The 23,411-nt window shown below is 44.9% G+C and overlaps 1 protein-coding gene across 2 annotated transcripts in view; it reads left to right on the top strand.

Moving 5' to 3' along the window:
• Positions 1–662: 662 nt before the first annotated feature.
• Positions 663–23,411, top strand: part of USP37 (ubiquitin specific peptidase 37) — a 37,390-nt gene continuing 14,641 nt past the window's right edge. Inside the window, exons 1-10 of one of the 2 annotated variants that reach the window (XM_066576028.1) lie at positions 663–800; positions 5,088–5,286; positions 7,492–7,663; positions 8,785–8,879; positions 9,332–9,498; positions 13,005–13,079; positions 19,219–19,313; positions 19,661–19,745; positions 22,710–22,871; positions 23,174–23,305. In XM_066576028.1, the coding sequence (XP_066432125.1) occupies positions 5,131–5,286; positions 7,492–7,663; positions 8,785–8,879; positions 9,332–9,498; positions 13,005–13,079; positions 19,219–19,313; positions 19,661–19,745; positions 22,710–22,871; positions 23,174–23,305 (1,139 nt within the window). In that variant the 5' untranslated portion in view covers positions 663–800; positions 5,088–5,130. The remainder of the gene's footprint in view (positions 801–5,087; positions 5,287–7,491; positions 7,664–8,784; positions 8,880–9,331; positions 9,499–13,004; positions 13,080–19,218; positions 19,314–19,660; positions 19,746–22,709; positions 22,872–23,173; positions 23,306–23,411) is intronic. The other variant, XM_066576029.1, reaches the window with a different exon arrangement.

Here is a 23,411-nt window from a genome sequence, read left to right as displayed (position 1 = left end):
AAAATACACACTAGAATTGTGCTTTTTTTGGTCACTAAGAAAACATGTAATAAAAAGTGATTAAAAAGCTGTATGGCCTCTAAAACGGTACCAATAGCGAGCGCAGGTGATCCCGCAAAAAACAAACCGTTAGACAACCGCGCCAACAGGGAGATAAAAGTTAGATTTTTTTAACAGTACAGCAAAAAAAAACTATATAAATTGGGTTTTGTCCTAATCGTACGGATTCACAGAAGAACGCTTTCACGTTTTTGTGCGTATGCCATAATAAAGAAGCCCCAAATTATGCATTTTTTCAATTTCTCTCCACTTTGAAATTTCTTTTCAAGTTTTTCAGACCCAATATATGGTACGTGAAAAATACAAGTCGTCCCGCAAAAAAAAAAACAACCCACAAGTCCTCAGACACTATGTTTATGAAAAACGAAAAAGTGATCATTTTCCGAAAGCGGGAAGGAGTAACCAATAACAGGGGGAAAAAAGCAGAGTCCATAAGGGGTTAATTCACCCTCCAACCCCACAAACTCCCCTTTACCCCACAACCCTATCATGGCCTTTTACAACTCTCCCTCCCTACAGGCTGCCTCTCCTCCTCCAGAGCTCTGGAACCCCTCCTCTACGAGAGGGTCATGTGACCTGAGAATGTCACCTGACCCTCTGACGTCAGCAGGTCCTCGCCGAGGATGGGATTTAGCCATTACTCTGCGCTGAGAGGCTTCCCAGGTTCCCGCCAAATCGTGTGTGGTGCGTGTGACAGGCGGAAGGATCTGGGCGCCGCCGGGCGGAGGAACCCGTGGATGGTGAGTGGCCCGTACACGGCAGGGGGGATGGCGCCGGCTCCGTAGTTTCTCCCTCGGGTGTTTTGGCGGCTTCTTCTAGCTGTCAGCCGCTCGGTGTTGGCGGAGCCCGGGGGTTAACGCCGCCTGTACGGCGCTGGTCTGTCAGGGATTTTTTTTGACACAAGGCCGGGTCTGTGACCGCCTTACCTCAGGGAGTCCGCCGCTGTGCGCTTATGGACGTCCCGGCGGGCCGACGCTGTGGTGTTGGGGCACTACAAGTCGCAGCGTGACGCTGGTGCTGGAGACCTACATGTTATAGCCTCATCCTGAACATTCTTGTAAAGATAATAACCCTCGGTGTGCTGGACAACTTTAGGTCATGGGAAGCCTGAGGTGCCTAAAGAGAGCGGACAAGAGACGATCCGTACGTCCTGCGAGGCTTCCAAAATGGACGCTGTTGACATCCGCAGCGCAAGGACTCGGTCACACGGGGGTAAACGTGCCATATGGCAACTAGAACCCATCAACTAATGCGGGTTTTTCGCACGACTTTCAGTCGCATGCAATAACAACCGCAGCGTGTCCGATTTCCGAGCGGTTGCACACAGGCGGATCTACATTGCGGAATTAGCGTCCGCACCAAATCGCACACATTGAAGGTATGTAAAAACTGTTTTTTTTTTCTCCACACTTGTGGAAACGAACTGCGATTTCCACAAGTCGAGGAAAAATGGCGGCACGCTCTGTTTTGCTATAGACTTGGTGCGGACGGCCGACCTGCAGCCCTTCCACCATTGACACAACCTGTACAGCGCGTGACTGACGGCGGGCATCTGCAATACAGAGGAAAGCATGGTCGCCAGCCGCGGTCAGAGGCGAAGTCCGCCGCAGGCTCCTGTATGCGCAGGCCGACTCTTTCGTATCCATCCACCCTGAGCCCCCCCACACAGGCGCTCGGCAAAGCGCCGTATTTTCAATCGCGGCACTTTGCCGTCATTTGTCTTCACTGTCGTCTGCTATTAGCGCGGTGCGTTACATGTCAGAAAATAGAACAGAGTCCGCCCCAAAATAGAGTGCCTGCCTGAGAGGCTCCATTGAAGAAAATGGGAGCGTTATAACGTGATTACCGCGGTGCTGAAAACATCGCGGAACAAAGCGCCTGTGTGAGGGAGGCCTTAGTGTGTACGCAGTGAAGACGGGCCGGCGCAAATCTGCAGGAAACCTCCGTATTCACTGCTTAGTTGTGGCTAAAATCCCGCAGGAGGCCTGAAATACTCAGGGATAAGGCGATTTTCGGTCAGTGGCTATGCTGCGTAATCGCGGACTGAAAACCACTGGTGTGAGCGAGTCTGAAGGCCGGACTTACACGGGCATTAATATGTGAGCTCTTTGCAGTTGTGAGAGGAACACAACTCTGTTTTCTCAGACCCGTATCGCGCTCACCTGTATAAACATAGCCTACATACGTGTGCTGTGGATTTAGGATCCGCAGTATTTTTATAAAATGAGCCTGGGCTCATATGACCGTATCTCGCAGGTGCAAGATATACGCCGGCGCCGCCCACTCGGTGGGCAATAACATTGCGTACTCGCTGTGTGCCGCCCACTGCCATGTAGTATCTTGGCGTGTATGCGCATGTACCGTGTTTTCCCTAAAATAAGACGCTCTCTTATATTAATTTTTGCCCCAAAAGAGGCACAGTGTCTTATTTAAGGGGTGGGGGGGCTTTTACTTACCTGGTCAGCGGCATTTCCTCGTACTGCTTGTCTTCAGCAGCAATGCGTAAGTCTGCAGTGTTTTCTGAGCTGAGATATCCTCTTTCTGGTCACGGGGCTTTAAATACCCCGCCTCCAGCAAAGCGAGCGCTGTGATTGGATCGAGTGCCAGCCTATCAGAGCCAGCGCTCCATGAGCCAATCACAGCCATTCAGTGATGTCATTCGCTGGATTTCAATGATCGAGCGCTGGTGCTCGATCCAATCACAGCGCTCATTTTGCTGGAGGCGGGGTATTCAAAGCCCCATCACCAGAAAGAAGAGAATTTCTCTGCGCACATGACAAGGTAGCTTGCCGCAACACTGGGGAGCATTGCTAGGGACTCAGATGCCGCGGGCCAGGTGAGTTTTTTTTTTCCCCCCCATGTACTTTAGCTAGGGCTTACTTTCGGGGAAAAATGATAATGAGCACCAAGATAGAACATGCTGTGATTTTTCTGGCACGTCTATTTTGCACCCTTCGTGTGAGCGGTGACATGGCTGTCTAAGGGAGATTGCTACTGTGTATTCCACCCGCGGAATACGTTCTACCGACACGCTCGTGTGTGTCCTGCTTCATTCGTTGCTAAAAATGTCTGAACCGCGTGAAGGAGATTTCAGAGTTCTCTTCCACATGCGAGTCGTGTAAGCGGTACCGTTAACAGTTGCAGAATTTTCACAGCAAAATCCATTTTGGGAATTCCGCATCATGTCATGACACTCCTAGGGTATGGTCACATGGTAGCTCTATATTTCTTAAAGGGTGTAATGTATACACATTCATCAGGATGTATATTAAAGGGGTTTTGTCTTTAGGACAACCCCGTCCCCCACCTGTGCCCTGTGTAAAATAATAAATGAGGACATCCTCTCCTCTCCTGGAGTTTGGGGACAGTCGTTGCCAGTATTTGACTGTGACTTCTGGGTAGTCAGAAGGCACGTGACCGCCCTAGCCAATGAGGCTACAGTGTCACACCTCCAAACTCCTAGCATCATGTCTCCCAGGATATGAGAACTGATGCCAGAAGTGCAGGTGGTGACGCCGCAGTTTATGCTTGGTTGCAGCAGTCGTGCTTTTTGCTGTCCGACTGCCCGCCGAATACCAACGGCAACTGTCAGCTGCACCCCGGGACTCCAGGAGAGTTGAGTATACTCTTACTTTTTTCCTGTAGCTTGTACACACATTCTTCAAAATCTCATCAGCTTTGCTGCCACTGGAGATGCCACAGTATTCCCGTGCAGAGGGTCGGTGCGGCAAATATGCTTCGTGTGGACCCAGCCTAAACGGGTTTTTCAGGCAAACGGTGCATTTTTTAATGCCATTTTTTGGTGCGGCCCCACACCAGTAATATGTATAGTGTGAATATACCCAAACAGTCGTCTGTCTGTATCAAAACTACTAGTGGAGTTGGGACGCGCTCACAGGCTCACTGACTGCACATCATCCCATACCTTGAAGTTGTAAGTGTCACTCCTGAGATCAGTACGGCACCGCTGTGGAATGCACGGATAGCAGTGTGTGGGGGAGGTGGTGGTGGTGGGGGGTTGTGAAATATAAGCCTTCCCACGAAAATAAGCCCTAGCTACACGAAGTTAAAAAAAAAAAAAAAAGCAATACTCACCTAGCCGCCGGCGTCTGTGTCCCTCGCACTGGTCTCTAGCTCTGCAGAAGGCTGCAGTTCCCTGCGCTGACGGGGCTTTGAATACCCCAACTCCGGTAAGAGAGCGCTGTGATTGGATCGAGTGCCAGCCAATCAAAGCCGCCACGCAATCATTCACAGCTGTTCAGTGAATGACCTCACTGAATGGCTGTGATTGGTTCGAGTGCTGGCTTTGATTGGCTGGCACTTGATCCAAATACAGCACTTACTGGAGGTGGGGTATTCAAAGCCCCGTCACCAGAAGATAATCCTGTCACCGCTGAGGACTGCAGCCTGCCACAGCGCTGGAGACCAGCTTGAAAGACAGAGATGCCGGTGCTTATTGCCTTTTCTTACCTTATTGCTTATACTAACCCAGATGCCCGCGTCTGTGCCCCTCGCACTGGTCCCCGCACTGCTGCAGCTCTCAGCGCTGACAGGATTCTCTGCTCCTGGTAACGCGGGCTTTGAATACCCCGTCTCCGGTAATCGTTATGATTGGATCGAGTGCTAGCCAACCAGAGACAGTGCTCGATGAACCAATCACCGCACTTACCAGAGGCGGGGTATTCAAACCCCCCCTGTTACCAGGAGAAGAGAACCCTGTCAGCGCTGAGGACTGTAGCAGCGCAGGGAGCAACGCGAGGGGCACGGACACCAGAGGCTGGGTAAGTATATGACACTGTGACTCTTGAGGCAAAAATTAATATAAGACTGTCTTATTTTCGAAGGAAACACGGTAGTCCTTGATATTCATAAGTTGCAGGGTTTTTTTCCCTGCAGTCTGATTATTATTTTTTTTATGTCCCAATTAATGCGAGAGTTTCTCACCCAAGTATGTAGTTTATCTGTATTTATATGCCGTCCCTTATATCTTTGAATGTCTTGACTATTTTTTTATTTTTTCTTGTTAGGTCATCTATTGTCTATAGGGTGACAAATACCTTAATAAAAAAAATGGCTTCACTGTCTTTGCGAGGCTCAATCCGGATACACAGCCTCAATATAGGGACGTCCAAATGGAAGGAAGGCAACTGCGAGGTTGTTGAAAAGGACAATAAGTTCACCCTTGTTGTGACTTTCAATGCCGGTGGAGCGCCAACAAAATTCCAGGTTCGTTTTTAGGTTTTGTATTCAAACAGCAGGCAGAGATCTTGAAATTGCAGAAGAATTAAAGTATGTAAGAAAGTGGCTGACTTTATCCATTACACAATTATTTAAATGGGTTTTTCTGATGTGTTATTTTCAATAGATAATAAAAAAAAAAGTGTTGTGCTTTTCAAACCCCTGCCAAAGTACTCCTGATAACATTGTCTTTGCTCCTTGTGGTTATGTCCTCCTGTCTTCCACTGGCAGGATAATCATCTGCAGATTCTTGCTTCTGCAGTACAGTGTCTAGAGGGGCCTCAGCGCAGTATAACAGCCCATGAGTGATTGTCTCTACATAGAATGATAGGCCATCAATAGTTGATTTAACGAGGGTTTGCCACTTGGGATCCCCGCTGATCAGCTTTTTGCCACGCCTGCTGTCATTGTAGACAGAACTGGAAGCGGATAGCTCTGTCATCATTACAAAGGCCAAAGCTGGTATTATATGCGTAACTCCTATTGAAATGAGCTCCTGAGGATAGGTCATCAACAGTAAAGTCCCAGAAATTTTTTTAAAGTTTGTTTAAAAGACTTGATAAATCCCCTTTAATGCACTTGGATGACTTTGCACTCATTACGTGTATGTGCAAATCCTAAGTCAAACCAATGTGCATTCAGTACGTGTATATACATCAACCGCTTTAAGGGTATGTCCACACGAGGTAAAACTTGCTGTGGTGTGTTTGTAGCGGACATTCTGCAGCGCAGAATTAGTGTCAAAATCCGCAAGGTTTGGTATAGATTGTATGGTGCCTCCACTTGAGCGTTTGCGTTCTTGGACAGACGAAAAATGCAGCGATAGGGCAAATGTGTGTCTGCTTTGTAAAGTGCGTCATCGTGTCTTTTTTCACCCAGATCGAACAAATGATGGCTTTATATGCAAACATAGGTCCATCAAAAGCTGAAAAGTAGAACATGCCACAATTCTTTGCTATCGCAACAGAGAACACCTCGCAGATGTAAATGAAACCATTGAAAGACGTCGGTTTCATAAGTCTGCTTTTTAACTCACTATCGCATAGAGCAAAAAACGCAGTGTTTTAGCGTCCGTGTGGAGGCACCCTCAATTAGAATTTTGGTGTGACATTCACCCCTGCATTTGAAGAGGTGGAATACACATCACAAAGCTACTGCATCTAATTGAAATGTTGCGGATTTAAATTCCACACCATACTTCAGTTTCCACATGGATTTTCTCCATAGCGTGAGAACAAGATTTTGAAACTAGCACATTGTCGCTATTGTAAATGTTGAAGATTTTCCATGTTGAGTCATCATGGAAATTCTCGACTCTATGAACATATCCTAATGGTGAATCTCGCTGTACAGTGCTTTGTTATAAGGAGACACTCGCATTCGCTTTCAGATAAATGCCGCTAGAAACTGCAGCATTATACCACGATTTTGAGTGACGTTTTTGAACGCATGGTACAGCGTTTGACAGTGCTTTTTAATGCACCCCATCATTGTAATGGATCATGAGGTGCTATTAAAAAAAGTAGAAAGAATAGAACAGACAGCACTTGAAAATCGTGGCATTTGAGTGTAGGTCTGCAAGGCCCCATTGAAATCAATTAGAGCGTTGTATCGCAATCAGTGCAGCACTCAGGGTGCTTCTCTAATCGTGGTAAAAAGTGGCCGGTGTGAGAGTAGCCTAAGGAATGAAATGGCATTTAGTCATGATGATCCTCTTGAATTGACCATATGGAATATGTCATAAGTGTTGAAATGGCACCCATGTACCAGCAAATGGTGAGAGATGCACAAGAATAAAAGTGAGGACCGTTGTTCTCAGTTACTACAGTGATGATATAGACTAAAGAGACACTAAGATGAGACGCTGCAAGTAATATTGTGAGCTCTGCTTGTTTAACTACTAATCCTCTGTCAGATGCCTGATCTGTGCAATCTGAACACTAGGAGTTACATGACTGACATCCATTGCTATGGACAGACCAATTCATGGACTATACCATTCTGCTGTTCAAATGGACCCCCATGCACTGGTATAAGAAAGGAGTGTGAACAGAACGTTAGAAATATGTACATTAGAAAATTGTACGATTTCCTACTCTTTAAATGTCCACTTTCTACTGTTTGTGACTAAGGGCTTTAAAAATGCATAACAAAGGGGAGTACGGAGAACATCTTGTTATCTGTTTTCTTTAGCTTAATCAGAACATCAAAAATGTGATCATGAGGCCGGTCGGGATGAAGCAGTCACGGCTTCTGCTTACCATGAAAGATTCCACTTCCCTTACTATTGATAAGGTCCCAAGGAAGGAGGCTGAGGAACTGAAACACCTTCTGGAGTCCCTCAACCTTGAAAAGGCACAAATGGGTGAGAATTGCTATCCTGATTGCAACATGGTGACGAAAAAGGAAGTCCCCATTCACACGGGCTACAAAATCATCGCTACGAAACGCATGTATGTGAAGCCCATGGTTTCCAATGGGTTATTTCAGGCTACAAAACGTAGCAATGATTTTTGTACCCAGTATGAATGAGGCCCAAAGCCTTTATTGTAGAAGTGATATTTCAATATAGAAACATTTTAAGGCTGGGTTCACACAAGGCAGATTTGCCGCGTTTTTTCCTTTGCGGTTTTGCCGCAGAAGAACTGCTTCTGCGGCAGAACCGCTTCAAAGGTTAATTTGGGCTTGCGGATTTTCGTGTGGAAAAATCCGCACGCGTTTTTTCCACAGCGCTTTTTTACTTTTTGTCGCGTATATGGTGCGGTTTTGCCTGCGTCCATAGAGGTCTATGGACAAAAAAGCGCTGCGGAAAAGACCAAAGAATGAACATGCTGTATCTTTTAAAATGGCGACGCAGTTGCATTTCCGCACTGCGGATGTGCGGAAAAAATCCGTCCTGTGAGAACAACTTTTTGGCAAATCTCATTTGTGCTGCATTGCACTGCAAACGCAGCGGTTTTGCCGCTGTGCGGATATGCAACGGCAATCCGCAGCAAAACTGCAGCAAATCTGCCCTGTGTGAACCCAGCCTAAGAGTTATCTAAGGCGGCAATCTTTTCCAACAGCCCCAGAGTAGTGGTACAACACAAGTCACTTCTCTGGGTATTATTGTCCACCTAATCAATTTATTGCTTTAGTAGCCTGTCTTTGTACCCACTCAGGCTCTATGTCCTTGAGTACCGGTGCCCAAAACTGTCCACAATATTCCATGTGGTCTGACCAGTGACTTGTAAAGAGGAAGAACAATGTTCTCACCATGTGTCCCTAGACCTCTTTTGATGCACCCCATGATCCCATTTGCCTTGGCAGCAGCTGCCTGACACTGGTTGCTCCAGTTAAGCTTACAGTTAACTAAAATCCCCAAGTCCTTTTTCCGTGTCAGTTTTGCCCAGTGGTTTCCCATTTAGTGTGTAATGTGTTTTCCTGTCCATGTGCAGAACCTTACGTTTTATCAGCAGCTTTAATTTACACTTCATATTTTCTCAGTGAAATCCGCTCATGGATCTGCAAGCTTTGGTGCCATACTGGGCAACAGAAGTATTCAGAGGGAAAGCATCAGGCCATTGACTAATAGAAGCCAGGTATGCATAGCTGTTAGCCTTATATTGCACTTATTGCCACAATTTTATTTCTTTGGTAGGGTAATGGCTTAGGTTACATTCAAATACCGTGCCTCAGAGAAAATGCTATATCATGGAGATTTTGTTGCAGCATTATGCAATTTACAGTGTATATTCAAACAAATTGAATATATATGCAAATTGGACCGTAACTGCATCAACTAGATGATCTGGCAGTATGATAAAAATCATGTAAAGGGGTCCCCCGTGATGAAAAATAAGGCATCTCATACTTCTCTCTCCCTGCTCAATCCCTGCCAGCGACTCTGGTTCTCTCTGCTGATGTAATGTTTACAGACTGCAGTGAGCCTGAGCCATCTCATAAACATGCTGCTCCAGCCCAAAACAGCGCTTAGCAGTTTTAAATAACTTGGACAACCCCTCTAACCATCTTCTACTGTTATGTGCTTAAGACTCCAACAAAGAGAGCGAACATTGATGTTAAAGAAGAAACGCCAGTAAAAAAGCCACTAAGCAATAGTGGAAGAATCCCGGGAAAAACCCCACAAAATGTGACTCCAAACCGTGGAAATCCACCTACAACCTCAACTCCACACAGGACAGGCCTGATGGAAACCAGGTATTCAATTAAAGGCTAACTGCACTATTTTTCAAACTTTTGACATGTCATAGCAACATGTCAAAAGTTTTGATCATTGGGAGTCCTGTTCCTAAGGCCACTCACACAAGTGCATTGAAAAACGCAGCATTTACTGTATTTTTGAACACTCCCCATTCATTATAATGGGCCACACATCGTGTTTAAAAATGCTGTAAGGCCTGAAAATAGAACAGACAGTGCTTGAAAAATGCTGCGTTTAAACACTTGTCTGAGGAGCCTCATTTGATACGAATAGAGGCGTTTTACAGTGTTTAGCGCTGCTGTGCCTCTTTGGCTGTCGTTGTTGCCTGCAGACTCCTCTTTGGTATTGTCATGTTTGTATAGTTCATATTTTTAAGTGTGGTGTGTGGGTTTTTTTTTTATATATATTGTGTGGGTGGTCTTTTTTAATCTATAGTAACTGCTACATAAAGTGGTACTCCAGGGCTTTTAAAATTCTTTTTCTTCTATTGACAGTTTAGGAATAGTTGATTGGCGAGAACAAGCTGCTTGGATCCCGCCGATCAGCTGATTCCCAGGGTCAACACAAGAAGTAGAAAGCTCTGACCATAGCACAGCTCTCCAAGTTGGTATTGCAGGCGCAGCTACCATTGAATTCAGTGAGTGCTTCGCCTGCAATACCAACCTGTGCCGCTGTGCTATGAATAGAGCTTTCCGTATCTTCCACTGAACGCAGTGACAGTGGCCCTGGGAGCCAGCTGATGATCGGTGGGGGTCTGAGCGAGGGTACCATCCATAGAAAAACTCCTTTTAGGCTGGGTTCACATGGGGCGTATTTGCCGCAGAACTTCCATGCGGAATTTCTGTGTGGCAAATCCACCCTCTGCTCCTAATCCCGGGATTAGCCAGCCATGTGGACATGGATTTTGCAAAAATCTCATCCACACGGAGTGGCTAATCTGTTGCGGCAAAGCTGGGGCAGAAGCGGCGATGTGACACGGAATTTCAAGCCGCAGCATGTAAATTTTTTTTATTTTTTCTGCTGTGGCCTCTCTATGGGGAGAGAAAGCCGCAGCGGAATGCCTGTGGCGAAACTGCTCCAAAACCCGTGGCATTTGAAGCTGCGCTTATCCTGTGGAAACCTCAAGGCTTTTCGGTGCGGCCAATCTGCTGGATTTCCGTCCCGTGGGAACCCAGCCTTAATGGTGCAGTGAGGTGTTGGTCTTTTTTGTTTTGTTTAGGATAAAAAAAAAAATAAATTCCCTATACAGGGTAAATGCTTATTTTCTTTTGGCTGTGTCATTGGACATGGAAAAGACCTTGCGTAAAGCTCTTACCACTAGAGGACCCTAAGCAGAGGAAGAGTTGACTCCTCCTGCCAGCTATACCCCTTCCCGCAGTCACTCTCATAGAAGCGGTTAAAGAGTCATTTCATGTGAAACGAAAAGGATGCGAAAAGAACTGGTATGGAGGCGCAACACTCTAAGCTACTAGAAGATGTAGATCAAAGTCCAATGTGTGATGGTGAAAGCACTTCTTTTTTATTATTTTTTCAGAAATTAAAAACCAGCAATGGAATACGCGTTTCGGGGAAGAACCCCTTCGTCAGTTCGGCTGGATAGGAAAACAGGATGCCTAGGGGTGACAAGGTTAAAGCACTTTTTTCTCCCCTGTCCTCCTGCACACAGGACCTCCGACACATCCTATACATCTTTGGAATCGTGTCACCCCTAGGCATCCTGTTGTCCTATCCAGCCGAACTGACGAAGGGGTTCTTCCCCGAAAAGCGTATTCCATTGCTGGTTTTTAATTTCTGAAAAAATAATTAAAAAGTGCTTTCACCATCACACATTGGACTTTGATCTACATCTTCTAGTAGCTTAGAGTGTTGCGCCTCCATACCAGTTCTTTTCACATCCTTTTCGCTACACTTACGCCCACACTGGTGGAGCGTCATCTGGTTGGCAGCACCTCCACCATTCAAAATACTCAATCATTGAAAACTCTGTGTACTCCATAAATATTCCACTACCCTCACTGGGTCTTGCTCCACCCTCCTTTTTCATTTCTTTTACTCACATTTCATGTGAAAGACCAGGATGCCTCTGCCTCCACAGAGTCTCTTTTCTGAAGTCCAAGACTTTCACATAAGTCATTCCCCACTCATGCTGAATTTTAGGAAGTCATGTCCAAAAGGTGGTCAAATTCAGAGAAAAAGTTTACTCAAGCCGTAGCACTTGAATGTGAATCCGTTCCTTGAGGAATCAATTACAAATTGGTCTTGCCTAACATCGGTGGACACTCCTTTGTTTCACCTATCCAAACACACTACCATGCCCCTGGCGGAGAAGTCCTCTTTAAAGGAGTAGCATGATAGACGTCTGGAATCCTTCACCAAATCCTCTTTTGAGGCGACTGGGTAAGCCCTTCCACCTCTTTGCTTCAACCTGGCTTAGCTGCGCCACATCTAGAGGGGTGAAATAACTATTTCTAAGGCATCCAAGACCACTATTTCCCACTGGATCAGGTCAGTGATCTCAGACGCCTGCGTGCGAAGGGAAGGATTCTGCCCCTACAGGTCACTGCTCGCTCCACACGCGTGGTGTTTGCATCCTTGACGGTCTTCCAAGCCCGCCCCCAGGGACTGCTTTTCAATGTCCCATGGCCTTCAACCCCCAACCTCCCCCCATCCCAGTGAGGCAGCCAAAAAAATAGGTTTGTTTTGTTACTCTGTAAAATCCTTTTTTCAGGTGTCCATTGGGGGACACAGCACCCACCCACTGCTTTGTGGGAACCGAGTGTTTCTCTGTTCTGAGATTCCCCCGTTTAGTTTGTTTTAGTTCTATTTGAGTTCGATTTGGAGTTAGTCTTTGAGTGACTGCAGGAGGGGTATAGCTAGTACAAGTCATCGCTTCCTTTGCTTGGTGTTGACCTAGTGGTGGGAGCTATGCATGCATTGAAAGATATGTACTCTCGCTTTTTCATTTACAATCGCAGAAACTAATTGTGATTTCCGCGAATGGAGGAAAAATTGCAGCATGCTTTATCTTGCTGCGAATGGCCTCCATTGAAGTCGATGGAGGCCATCTGACCACGCAGCCCATCTGCAAGTGACAGTGCGGGTAGGCCGCGAGTACTAGAGTTATCGCCTAGCGACAGCATGGGAAATACAGATTTAAAAACAAAAGCAAACAATCTGTACTGTGCATGACTGATGGCAAGTGTCCGTGGTCATCCACAGTACAGGGGAAAAAGGTACGCAGGAGCGCAGTCAGAGCCAGAATCTGACTCGTTTGTGTGAGCCCAGTCTAACTTAAACCTACTATGGTAAGTTCAGTACCAGCCACCAGCGCTATAAATTTGTGATGTAAGGCATCAAGGGGTAAAGGAACGGCTATTGCTGGTTTTGATTATATTTGTTGCAGTTTGACTTTTTATCACTTGATGTCAGTCAGTCGTTTGGTGTGGTTTTGATGACTTGGGTTTACTCCAAGTCAACTTGAACTATTTTTTTACACTCGCAGGAGTGAAAAAAGGAAACGATTACTGTCTTCAAGTCCAGAGATTGAAGATTACCCTAAAGAGAATGATTCCTCTACGTATGTTGTGGTTGCACATTTATCAGGGCTGTTGGGAATTTTGCCTTTGATTTGCTTGGCTGCCACTTCTAACTCTCATCAGCTTTTTTTTTTTTTTATTTCTTTTGTAACTTGTGTGATGCTGACTAATAACGTCGCTGGAAAGTTTCAATTCCATTTGTCAAGCCCTAATGCTATCAGGATGTTCCCAGATATCAAGCATTATTGTGAGGCAACCGTCTAATCGGCACTCTGTCTTTAATATATTCTCTTGTGAGCGTTGTATAAGATCATTGGGATAAATACTTTGGGTTTTTAAGAGTATTATGTAGCTATGCAATGTACATATTAAATTACTTAGTGTGGATGGCATTTCTGCTTTGCTGATGTTGCCGTCCAAGATGTATGCATTCTCTTCAGCACTATATACATGATACATAACCCTATTAAAGATCAGGCTCAAGCAATTTTGCCCATCTTGTGGTTTAAAGAGAACCTGTCACCACATATGAGCACTAGAAACTAAGTTACATTGCTCGTAGGGCAGGTTCTGATGAGTCTGATGATGTAGTTTTTATCTTCACCTGGCTCCCCATTCCCACGCCATCACCCGTTGAAGTCAATGCCTTTGGAATGGATCCTGCATTTGTGTGCATGCACTCATATAGAGAGCAGTATGTCTGGGCACGCACAGCAGACTCGTCTCTGCAGGCTGCATGCGCACACTGTTTTCTCCGGGAGGGCGTGCGCACAGCTGCAGAGAAGGGACCGCTGCTGACACTTTGGACTGAGGGCCTGGGAGCTGGGCGAGTGTGACAACTACATGCTCAGACCTCAGACTTATTGTAACTTGGCATATGAGCAACATACCGTATATACTCGAATATTAGCTGACCTGCGTATAAGCCGAGTCAATAAGTTTTACCAGTTTTTTGCGGTAAAACTTATTGACTCGAGTATTAGCCGAGCTATACTGGGAAAATCTCTATACTCGCCTCCCAGCCGGCGTCTGTGTCCTTGACGGCGGTGCGGAAAGCTGCTTCAATTTCTGTGTTCCCAGCGATGGTGCCGCAAGTTGCTTGAATTCTCCCTGCTGTTTCCCCCTCGCTCGGCTCTGTCACCCCCTGTCGTAAGCGCTGTGATTGGACGGAGTGCGGGCTGTGATTGGCCCACGCTCGATCCAATCACAGCGCTGACGACGGGGGATTTGAAAGCCGAGCAGGGAGATGACAGCGTGGAGAATTCTAAAGCAGCTTGCCTCACGGCTTTTAAATCCCCCTACCGTCGATGCTGTGTAAGTAAGCGCTGTGATTGGATCGAGCGCTGGCCAATCACAGCCGGTGCTCGATCATTCACAGCTAATCACAGCATGATGACGGGGGATAACAGCCGAGCAGAGAGGACAGCAGCTTTCCGCACTGCCCCGGGGAACACAGAAATTGAAGCAGCTTTCCGCACCGCCCCCGGGGACACAGACGTCGGCTGGGAGGTGAGTATAGGGATTTTTTTTTTTTTTTTTTTAACCCTTCCCTGATTCGAGTATAAGCCGAGGGGGCTTTTTCAGCACAAGAAAATGTGCTGAAAAACTCAGCTTATACTCGAGTATATATGGTAACTTAGTTTTGGTGGTAATGGGGTACCCCAACTTTATTTTTATTTTTTTGCATTGGGAAAAAAATAACTACATTATCATACTGATCAGCCAGAAGGTCCCCTCGCAGGGGGTACCATAATGTAATTGCACAATAAAACCCCTTTTTTTTTTTTTTTTTGTAAAGGGAATCTGTGAGCAGTTTTATATTGGCAAAATCTCTGACAGCTGTATGTAGAGGGGAATTTACTTGCCTTCCTGGAAGCTTGTATCAGTGGGACTGTGAAAAATTCAGTTTTTCTTTCCAGTGCCATGAAAAGGGGAACCTCTAGCTCAAGTGCTGTGCTTATCTGTACAATGAAAATAATTTAGTAAACATTAGCTATATAATGCTAATAAGGAATAATACATGGACAAACCACATTATATGGGTGCGTGTATGTGTAACTGATAATGCCAATGTACAAAACTCATGTAGAAGAATAAATGAAGTCTGTATATGTACATATATACATTAAAAATTAGTCGCACAAGTAATTAAAGTGACATCTCCAGCAGCATCTCTTAAGCGCTGCGGAATATATTGGCGCTATACAAATAAAGATTATTACTTAAACGCATGTGTTACATAAGTTTATTTATATCACACAGCAACTACCAAATCTATATATCCTCATACCGTATATAAGTATGCAATAAGTCCTAAAATATCTAGATTACATCACATTGTGTCATAGATCGTGTGTGTGTGTATATGTATATATAATGTGTGTGTGTGTGTGTGTGTGTGTGTGTGTGTATTTTATTTATTTACTTTTATTTTGTGTGTATATTTATATATCTCTTATCTCATACCTGTCTTATTTCCTTTTTGGATGTGCCGCCGATACTGATGCGTGTTTCAGTGTGGGCAGTGGTTTTTAACACGCCCTGCATTGGAAGTCAGGCATGTTATTTTTGTTCTAGTAACGCAATATACCTGTGTGCATCTGAACATCATTTGGGAGGTGCAGTGCAGGCACGTTTTATTGAATGTATGTTGTCTTCCGCAGGTAGAGTTGGAGGCATCATTCAGCAAACGAGGGGGTGTGATTGAGTTAGAGGCAAGAACACAGCCTAACATGCGTGCAGAGGTGGACCCGCCTGTTGCATTGTCCACCGCTAATTTGCTTAGTGTAGGAATAACTATGTAAGCAATGTCTCGAGATAGGAGCCTTATGGGGGGGGGGGGGGGGGGGGAGTTGACAGACAAATCCAGCAGTATGACGCATATGCATAGATATATTGTGTTAATGGGACAAAAATACCATGAGCGACTTTGCTTAATTAAATGATTGAAGGAAAGTAAAAACATAAAAATTGCATCTAAAAATCAAACCTGTTAACCGTCACCAGGACACCTACTACCAAACAAAAGACCAGGGAATGGTCTAGGGCAGTGATGGCGAACCTTTTAAAAACAGAGTGCCCAAACTGCAACCCAAAACCCACTTATTTATCGCAAAGTGCCAACATGTCAGGGGGCGGGGCTTATCACGACGTAGGATTTTACCCCCATCGTTCTAAGAAGGACAGGGCCGCTTCAAAATAGACAGCGTGCAGATTTTGACTGCTTTTTGGATGTGGAAATACTGCAGAATGTCCTCAGCGGAAATTTCTGTGGAAAATTCTGCAGCATTTCCGCATCCAAAAAGCAGTCGAAATCTGCACCCGGTCTATTTTGAAGCGACCCTGCCCATTTCCACCACATGGAAACATACCCCAGCGGTAATGGTTACCCCCAGTGGTGTAATTAGAAGCATGACAAGAGATAAAGGGAGCTCTGGGAGAGGAGTTTTTTTTTTGTATAATCCAATAAAGATATCCTAAGCCTATGTTCTTTATTTTTTTCTGCAATTCCTGAAAGCTTCTGGGCCCATGTAACAGCATCCTCCACTTACTATGTGCCATTCATAAATGGCAGATGGGCACTATGGCCCCCTCCAGCATCAAGCTGGCCACTATAGCTGTATCCTGTTCAAAGTTAGTATAGGAGAACAGTAAGGATTAAGATAGGAACATGCTGAGTGGCAGCATATGGGCTAAGCAAAGGCCACATTCAGAGTTCTGTAACTGTAAATCCACTGAAACATTGTTATTATAATATGCAGGAGTATTTGGAAGGGTTTTTGCACTGAGGAAGCAATAATTAATGTATAAGTGCTCATGATTGAACCAATGAATACTTAAAGGGGTATTGCCATCTCAGGGATCCTATCTGATCGTGTTCAAAAATCGCAAAACAATACACTCACACATAAGATGTTTATTTTTAAAGTGCTCCGTTCTCCAGATATTGCAAATCTTGATTCCTCTATGGTAAGAGAAACCAGAGGAGGCTGGCGCCTGTGCACTTTTTTCATCTAAGTCTAGTGGCTGGGATCTTAGGAGCGTATGTGGTCAGTTCCCCAGGCCACAAACAGTAAACAACCAGAGGGCAGAGGAATCAATAGCTGCAATATCAGGAGAATGGAGCATTTAGGAAATAAACATCATATGGGTGAGAGCATTGTTTTATGATTTTAAACACATTGAAATAGGATTTGGAATACCCCTTTAAATTTGCTATACATACAGGGACATAATTATAATGCATGCAGAGTTTGCACTTCACCACTAAAGCCCCTTTTACACGCAAAGATGATCGCTCTAAATTCGTTCAAAAGATAGTTTGACAGTGTGAGTGATCATTTTTCATAAACAACTAATGGGCATTAATGCCCATTAGCAGCTTATTAGCTTCATTTGCATGTAAATGAGTCTCCCTTCACTGTATGTAGATAACAGCCGGTGGTCTGTTATCTGCATAAGCCCCTTTGTTCTGCCATGGGACTGCAGCTGAAAACAATGTCATCAGCGCTCCCATGGAGAACTCAGCATGGGGATTCCTGCTATCATGAACAATGGATTTCATGCTCACATGAAATCTATAGCTCAGCAGAAAAGCAAACAATGGTAGCATTAACACGCAAAGATTATTGCTCAAAAGCCATCGTTTGAATGAATTTTGAGCGAATCTCTAAAGTAGCCTTTACATGCCATACTCCGGATTTGAATTCTGGATTCCGCGATCATATGATCCGCTGTTATACGCTGTTCAATCAAATGCATTAGTTTACAGAATTCCACTCACATTGTGCTCTATGGTCACAGATATACCTGCAACCCATACACAATTACATTATGAATGGGCTGCAGGTACCCACGTCATCACTAAGTGAAGCCAAACAAAAAATTTAAATTGTGCATGGCCACCTGCATGACCATGCGGTCATACGCAATGCAATTACGTGGCCATACGTCAGACAGTAGGAGCTCGGCCTTAACCTGATGGGCTGCAGTTTGTTGTCAAAGCAGCTCTGCTCTTTTGCGCAGTTTTAACTGCGCATTGTTCTCTGCTTTGCACCTCCTAGATCTTTTTTCTTGTAGTCCTCATAGTAACCTGCGTTAAACACACATCACACGGAATGAGATTGGGATATGATTTTTTAACACTCCCACAGAATATAACAAGTGATTCTTGAAGAATAATGCCCCCATCTCCCAGCGGCCCCCCCCAGTGTGACAGCGACGCCCTACAGCGGCCCCCCCCCCCCCAGTGTGACAGCGACGCCCTACAGCGCCCCCCCCCCCCCCAGTGTGACAGCGATGCCCCACAGCGGCCCCCCAGTGTGACAGCGACGCCCCCCGAGACCCACATACTTACCCCCTCCTCCTCGTGGAAGCTTCGCTCCTCTTCTGCTCAGTGTTGCTGCTGGCACTGCTCCCGATACACACTATGACGCCTCCTCCCCCTGCTTTTGCGGAACCAAGTAGTAGGAGACTTTGGGGGAGGGGGAGGGGGAGGAGGAGGATCCCGGATGCACACTGACATCACGGTGTGCACTGCTAGCAGCGCAGGGAGTGAATACTGGAAGGGGAGCCGCGGCCCCTGCCGGTATTCACAAGTGGTGAGCGGCCGATGGTGGCGCGTGCCAGCAGGGAGGGCTCTGCGTGCCGCCTCTGGCACGCGTGCCATAGGCTCGCCACCACTGGTCTAGGGGAAAGCTTTTTCCTGTAGCAGATAGTCATGTTTGACAGGTCACTCTCTGCCTGGCTCCCACAACTTTGATTTAGCTTGATAACTGGACTGTAAACTTTCCATACTAGACACTGGTGCCAGCAAATGAAAGGGCAAACGCAAAGCACATTGGTGTCGATAGACTGAGAGCACTGGGAAGTTAAGTAGTCATGTCAGGCTGGCTCAGACGTTTCCACATTGCAGGGATATTCTATATTCTGTTACTCTGTAGTATTCTGTTCTGGATATCTTGGCTTCTCATCCTCTTTTTGCACATCCTATTTGACAAGCTACATTTTCCAGCTCTTGTGATTCCAGTGCACAAATTCTATACGCTACATAAGTATCTCACAGGTTTTGTTTGCATGGTTATCTGTCCTCGCCATGAACTTGGCAAGCTTGCTTGTTTTCATTTGTATTCAAATGCAACCAACACAAGCCTTGCAATTCTTTCTACCATTTTTTTGCAGCACAAACAAAGCAGCAAATGACCCTGGTCGCAAATTTCTCAATAGCAGCCGTGAGAAACAACAAAATCTGAAGCAGGTGGAAGAAAATCGCCCTGGTAACTATTTGTGTGCTCTAAAGGCTAATTTACACGGGCAGATGATCGCTCAAATAGTTTGAGTGACAGCTTTGAGCGATGGTTTTGCATAAAAATTAATTGGTATTTGAGTAGCTACCCAGCTACTTAAATACCAATTAGGTATGCAAATGCAGCCTTCACTGAATGCAGTTAATAGCCCAAGGCTACAGTATTGCATTCCCTTTATTGTTTGTTTTTGTAATTTTTGTTTTCCACTGCGCAGCGGTGCTCTTTTCAGCTGCATGTTAAAGATTATAATTTATAGCTTAGTCCTATATGTTCCTAATTACATATACATTTATTGATTTCTTTATTTTTGTCTGTAGGTTTAATGCCGCTGCAGTCCTCATCCTTTTACAGTAGCCGCTTAACACCAAAAGATTATTTTGCTGGTCTTTCCCATCCAGAGAGGTATTTCTCAGTGTCTGACAAAATATAACTATATTTTTTTCTTTCTATTCTTCCTTAGGCTGCCTGTCCACGGCCGTGGCGAAATATTGCTAGCGATACTCCACCGTGGGTGATGAGGGGGGAGCGTCGTAAGGTCTCCATGATGAGCCTATCTAATTGATGGGCTCACCGTGGAGAATTGCGGTATGCTGCAATTTTAATCACAGAGCATAGAATTGCTATGATTCTCCGCTCGTGGATGTCAGGCTGTGCTTTCCATAGTTATCCTATGGAAAGAGTGTCATACGAGCTCCGCGGGCGAATTACCGCCACGGATCTCGCTATGACTTCTCGCCCATGGATATGCATCCTTAGGCTGGGTTCACACAGGGCGGAATGTCCATGCAGACTTTCTGCACGAAAATTCCACCCATGTTTTTAATCCCGGGATTGGCAGCAAAGTGGACGAGATTTGCAAAAATCTCATCCACACACTGCAGCCAAGTTGCGTTAAAATTTACATGAGGCGCGGAAATCAAAGACTTGGCATGTCAATTCTTTCTTCATTTCCGCAGTGGCCTGTCTCCTCTCTATGGGGAGAGATGGCCGCAGCGGAATGCTGACGGCGAACCAGCTCCAAACTCTGAGGCTAAAGGCCATGAGTTTTAAAGCTGTACTCATCCCGCAGAAATCTTGCGTTTTTGTTTTGTGTTTTTCCCGTGCGGTCATTCCACAAGATTTCTGTGGGATTTTAGTGCTGTATGAACCCAGCCTTACGGTAAATTCACAAAGTGCAGATTTATTTAGCAATTTCTGTAACTGTAATTCTCATCCATACATGTGAATTAGGCTGTTTCTGCAGTATGTGCATATGATTTTTACTAAATCTAGTCATGTGAATGGGACCGTCACAAAAAAGTTCTGCAGCAAATCTGCATTGTGGGAATGTACCCTTACATTCTAATTTTGGTTCTTGGCCTTGTGTTTTAACTTGAAGTTAATGTTTGCTATAGCTGTTAACCTTCTCCCCTGTTCTTCTAATTGAAATTTACTATTAATTTGCACTGTCAGATATGTGCATTTTTATGTACAGAACAGTTCTTTTAGTGCAGCGAATTATGATTAAAAAATGCTGCTAGAAAAACTAAGCTGGGCCCAATGCCCACTTGCACGCACTGATTCTACTGCTGAATTCTGCAGCGGAATCCAGCCGTATTGGCAGACAATGGGCGGGAAAAGACATTTTCTTACCTGCCCAGATCCAGCCCGGGTCTCCACCGTGCAGGCCGGGTGCTTCTTTCTTCAGCACAGCGGATGCATCTGAACGTGCTGCATGCGTGCACAGTGCATTTTTTTTTCTCCCCCCTATTATTATCTCCTGCTTTCCCGCAGATCTACAGCCCATCCACAGTGACAGCTGTGGCTGTGCCGCGGATCTGACGGTTTCCATTGACTTCAATCGAATCATTCCCACTGGATCCACAGAAAAATGGGGCACGCTGCAATTTTCTTCCTGCAAGTGCGATCTGCACGCCAGGGAGAAAAATCACATCCGCATGCTATCTAAATTGTATGGCGAATGCTAATGCATCCCTGTGGGCGCCTAGAGCTGCGGATCTCTCGTGTGGATTTTAGGATTAAAATCTGCCCGTGGACATTGGGCCCTATGGTGCTGTTAAGGGACGTGGCAGGGAGCCGGGCGATGTGTATATGTAATATAAAATTTTACTTGTTCAATCCAGTGGTGTCTCCTTTTTGAAGTAAACGTGCTTCATGAAAATTTGTCTTTTCAGAGTCCTGTGCACGTGCTGTCCCATAAATTTGTATGTGAGTGCACGTACGGGGCTCTGAAAAGATTCAGATTTTCGTGCCATGCACTGACTTCAGAGAGGGGCACCGCTGGATCGTGGGAGTGGGTAAGTATAATAATTAAAAAAAAAAAAAACTCAACTGGCTCCCTGTCACGTTCCCTAACTGCACAATAACCTTTCGTTTTTGGTGCTGTGGGGACATCACAGGTTACCTTTTTTATAAAAGGGTTTTCCCATTAGACACTTATCCTCTAGCAACAGGGTAGCGAATAAACTTCTCATTTCCATGGCTGTGATTTCTGGGATCCCAAGCAATCGTGAGATCAGTGCATCCAAATAAAAGCCCAATTACATGCAACAATTGTCGTTTTCAAAGAACGACAACTACTTTTTGATTTCAAATGATGAGCGTTTATACATAAAGATAATAGTTTGAAATCCTTGCCATTTCCCTGGTTTGCTTGGTCATTTGTTAGTGTTTATATGTAAAGATAAGTGGAGGATTGTTTGCTCAGGTGGATGTGTGCATATGCAAAGAATCTCTAGGTCAGCGGTTTTTAATTGGTTCAAAGAAAAAATTATCTGCTATGGCAGTATGTGGATTGGCTTTAAATGAGCCATTTTGCTTAGGTTTAAACAGCAGTCTTAACTTGATGGCAGGGGTGACTGTTTGCCCACAGCTAACGACAAGCGAATGAACTAGCAACTCTATTTATGCAGGCTGAAACTCTGCGTCCAACGACAAGTGAATGATTGGTGCACAATGGCTTCGCGTTTACACGTAACTATTATCGCTCGCTTTTGCTAGTTTGAACGTATTTTGACTGACAATTGTTGCGTGTAAATGGGCCTTAAGCCATGTACATGCTTGATCACCACTGTGTTCAGTTTTAAAGGACAGGGTGGAGTTCAATGCGATTGCTAATCTCCATTTGTGCAGTAGAAGTGATTGGAGTGGTAGTCAACCATGCACACTACCACTTCATCCACATGGTGGCATTTGGTGTGGGTGGGTCCCAGTGGTTGGATATTTATCCTCTGACCTGTAGATAGAGGATAAATGTGTTTGAGAAAACCCCTTTAAAGATAACACGAAGTTGTGGTGCTTCCTAGATTCTCTTAGCTTCATTAGATATTTACACAGAGATGGTTAAAATTGTCTTTTAACACATAGGACCCCTGGATCAACCCAGCCCCCCTCAGTGAAAAGAAGTCTAGTTCTTCCAACACAGCCCAGCCCTTTGTCAGTGAAGAAACTCCGACCGAATCAAGACTACACTGGATGGAACAAGCAAAGAGTTCTCTCTACACATCTGCAACCACAACAATTGCAGGGGTTGGTGAATTGTATTTTTTTTCCCTTTAAAGCTGGGGAAGAAATTTCTGTAGGTGAACTACAAGCTAGAATAAAGAGTAGGTTAAGATGTATGAATTATTTTTTATAAATCGTATTATGTGCAACACTTCACATTCAATGTTTAGCAAATCTAAATCTCATTTCAATGTATAATTCTGCTCTCTGTGGCTATATAGATTTTTATGTTCTGCAGTCTAGCTGATTCTGTATATAACACTATTTTTAGTGCTGTCTGTCGGTATGATTTTTATTCAACTTTAGGTAATTACTTATACTTTCAGCTTTTCCAACTTGGGGAATACCTGCTATATGAACTCCATTCTGCAGTCAGTGTTTTCTCTGCAGCCTTTTGCAAATGATTTGCTTAAACAAGGCATTCCTTACAAGAAGATTCCAATGAATGCATTAATCAGGTATGATTAGTTTTCCTGGATTTTTTTTGTTTTTTAAACTAATAATTAAAACGAAAAAAAGCTTTGGACAACCCTAATAAACACTATTCTACCTACTACATGGCTC

Source organism: Eleutherodactylus coqui, chromosome 8 (assembly GCF_035609145.1).
Source record: "Eleutherodactylus coqui strain aEleCoq1 chromosome 8, aEleCoq1.hap1, whole genome shotgun sequence".
NCBI classification, from domain to species: Eukaryota; Metazoa; Chordata; class Amphibia; order Anura; family Eleutherodactylidae; genus Eleutherodactylus; species Eleutherodactylus coqui.
Note: the sequence above shows the minus strand (reverse complement) of the source record. Positions and strands in the feature narration are given on the sequence as shown.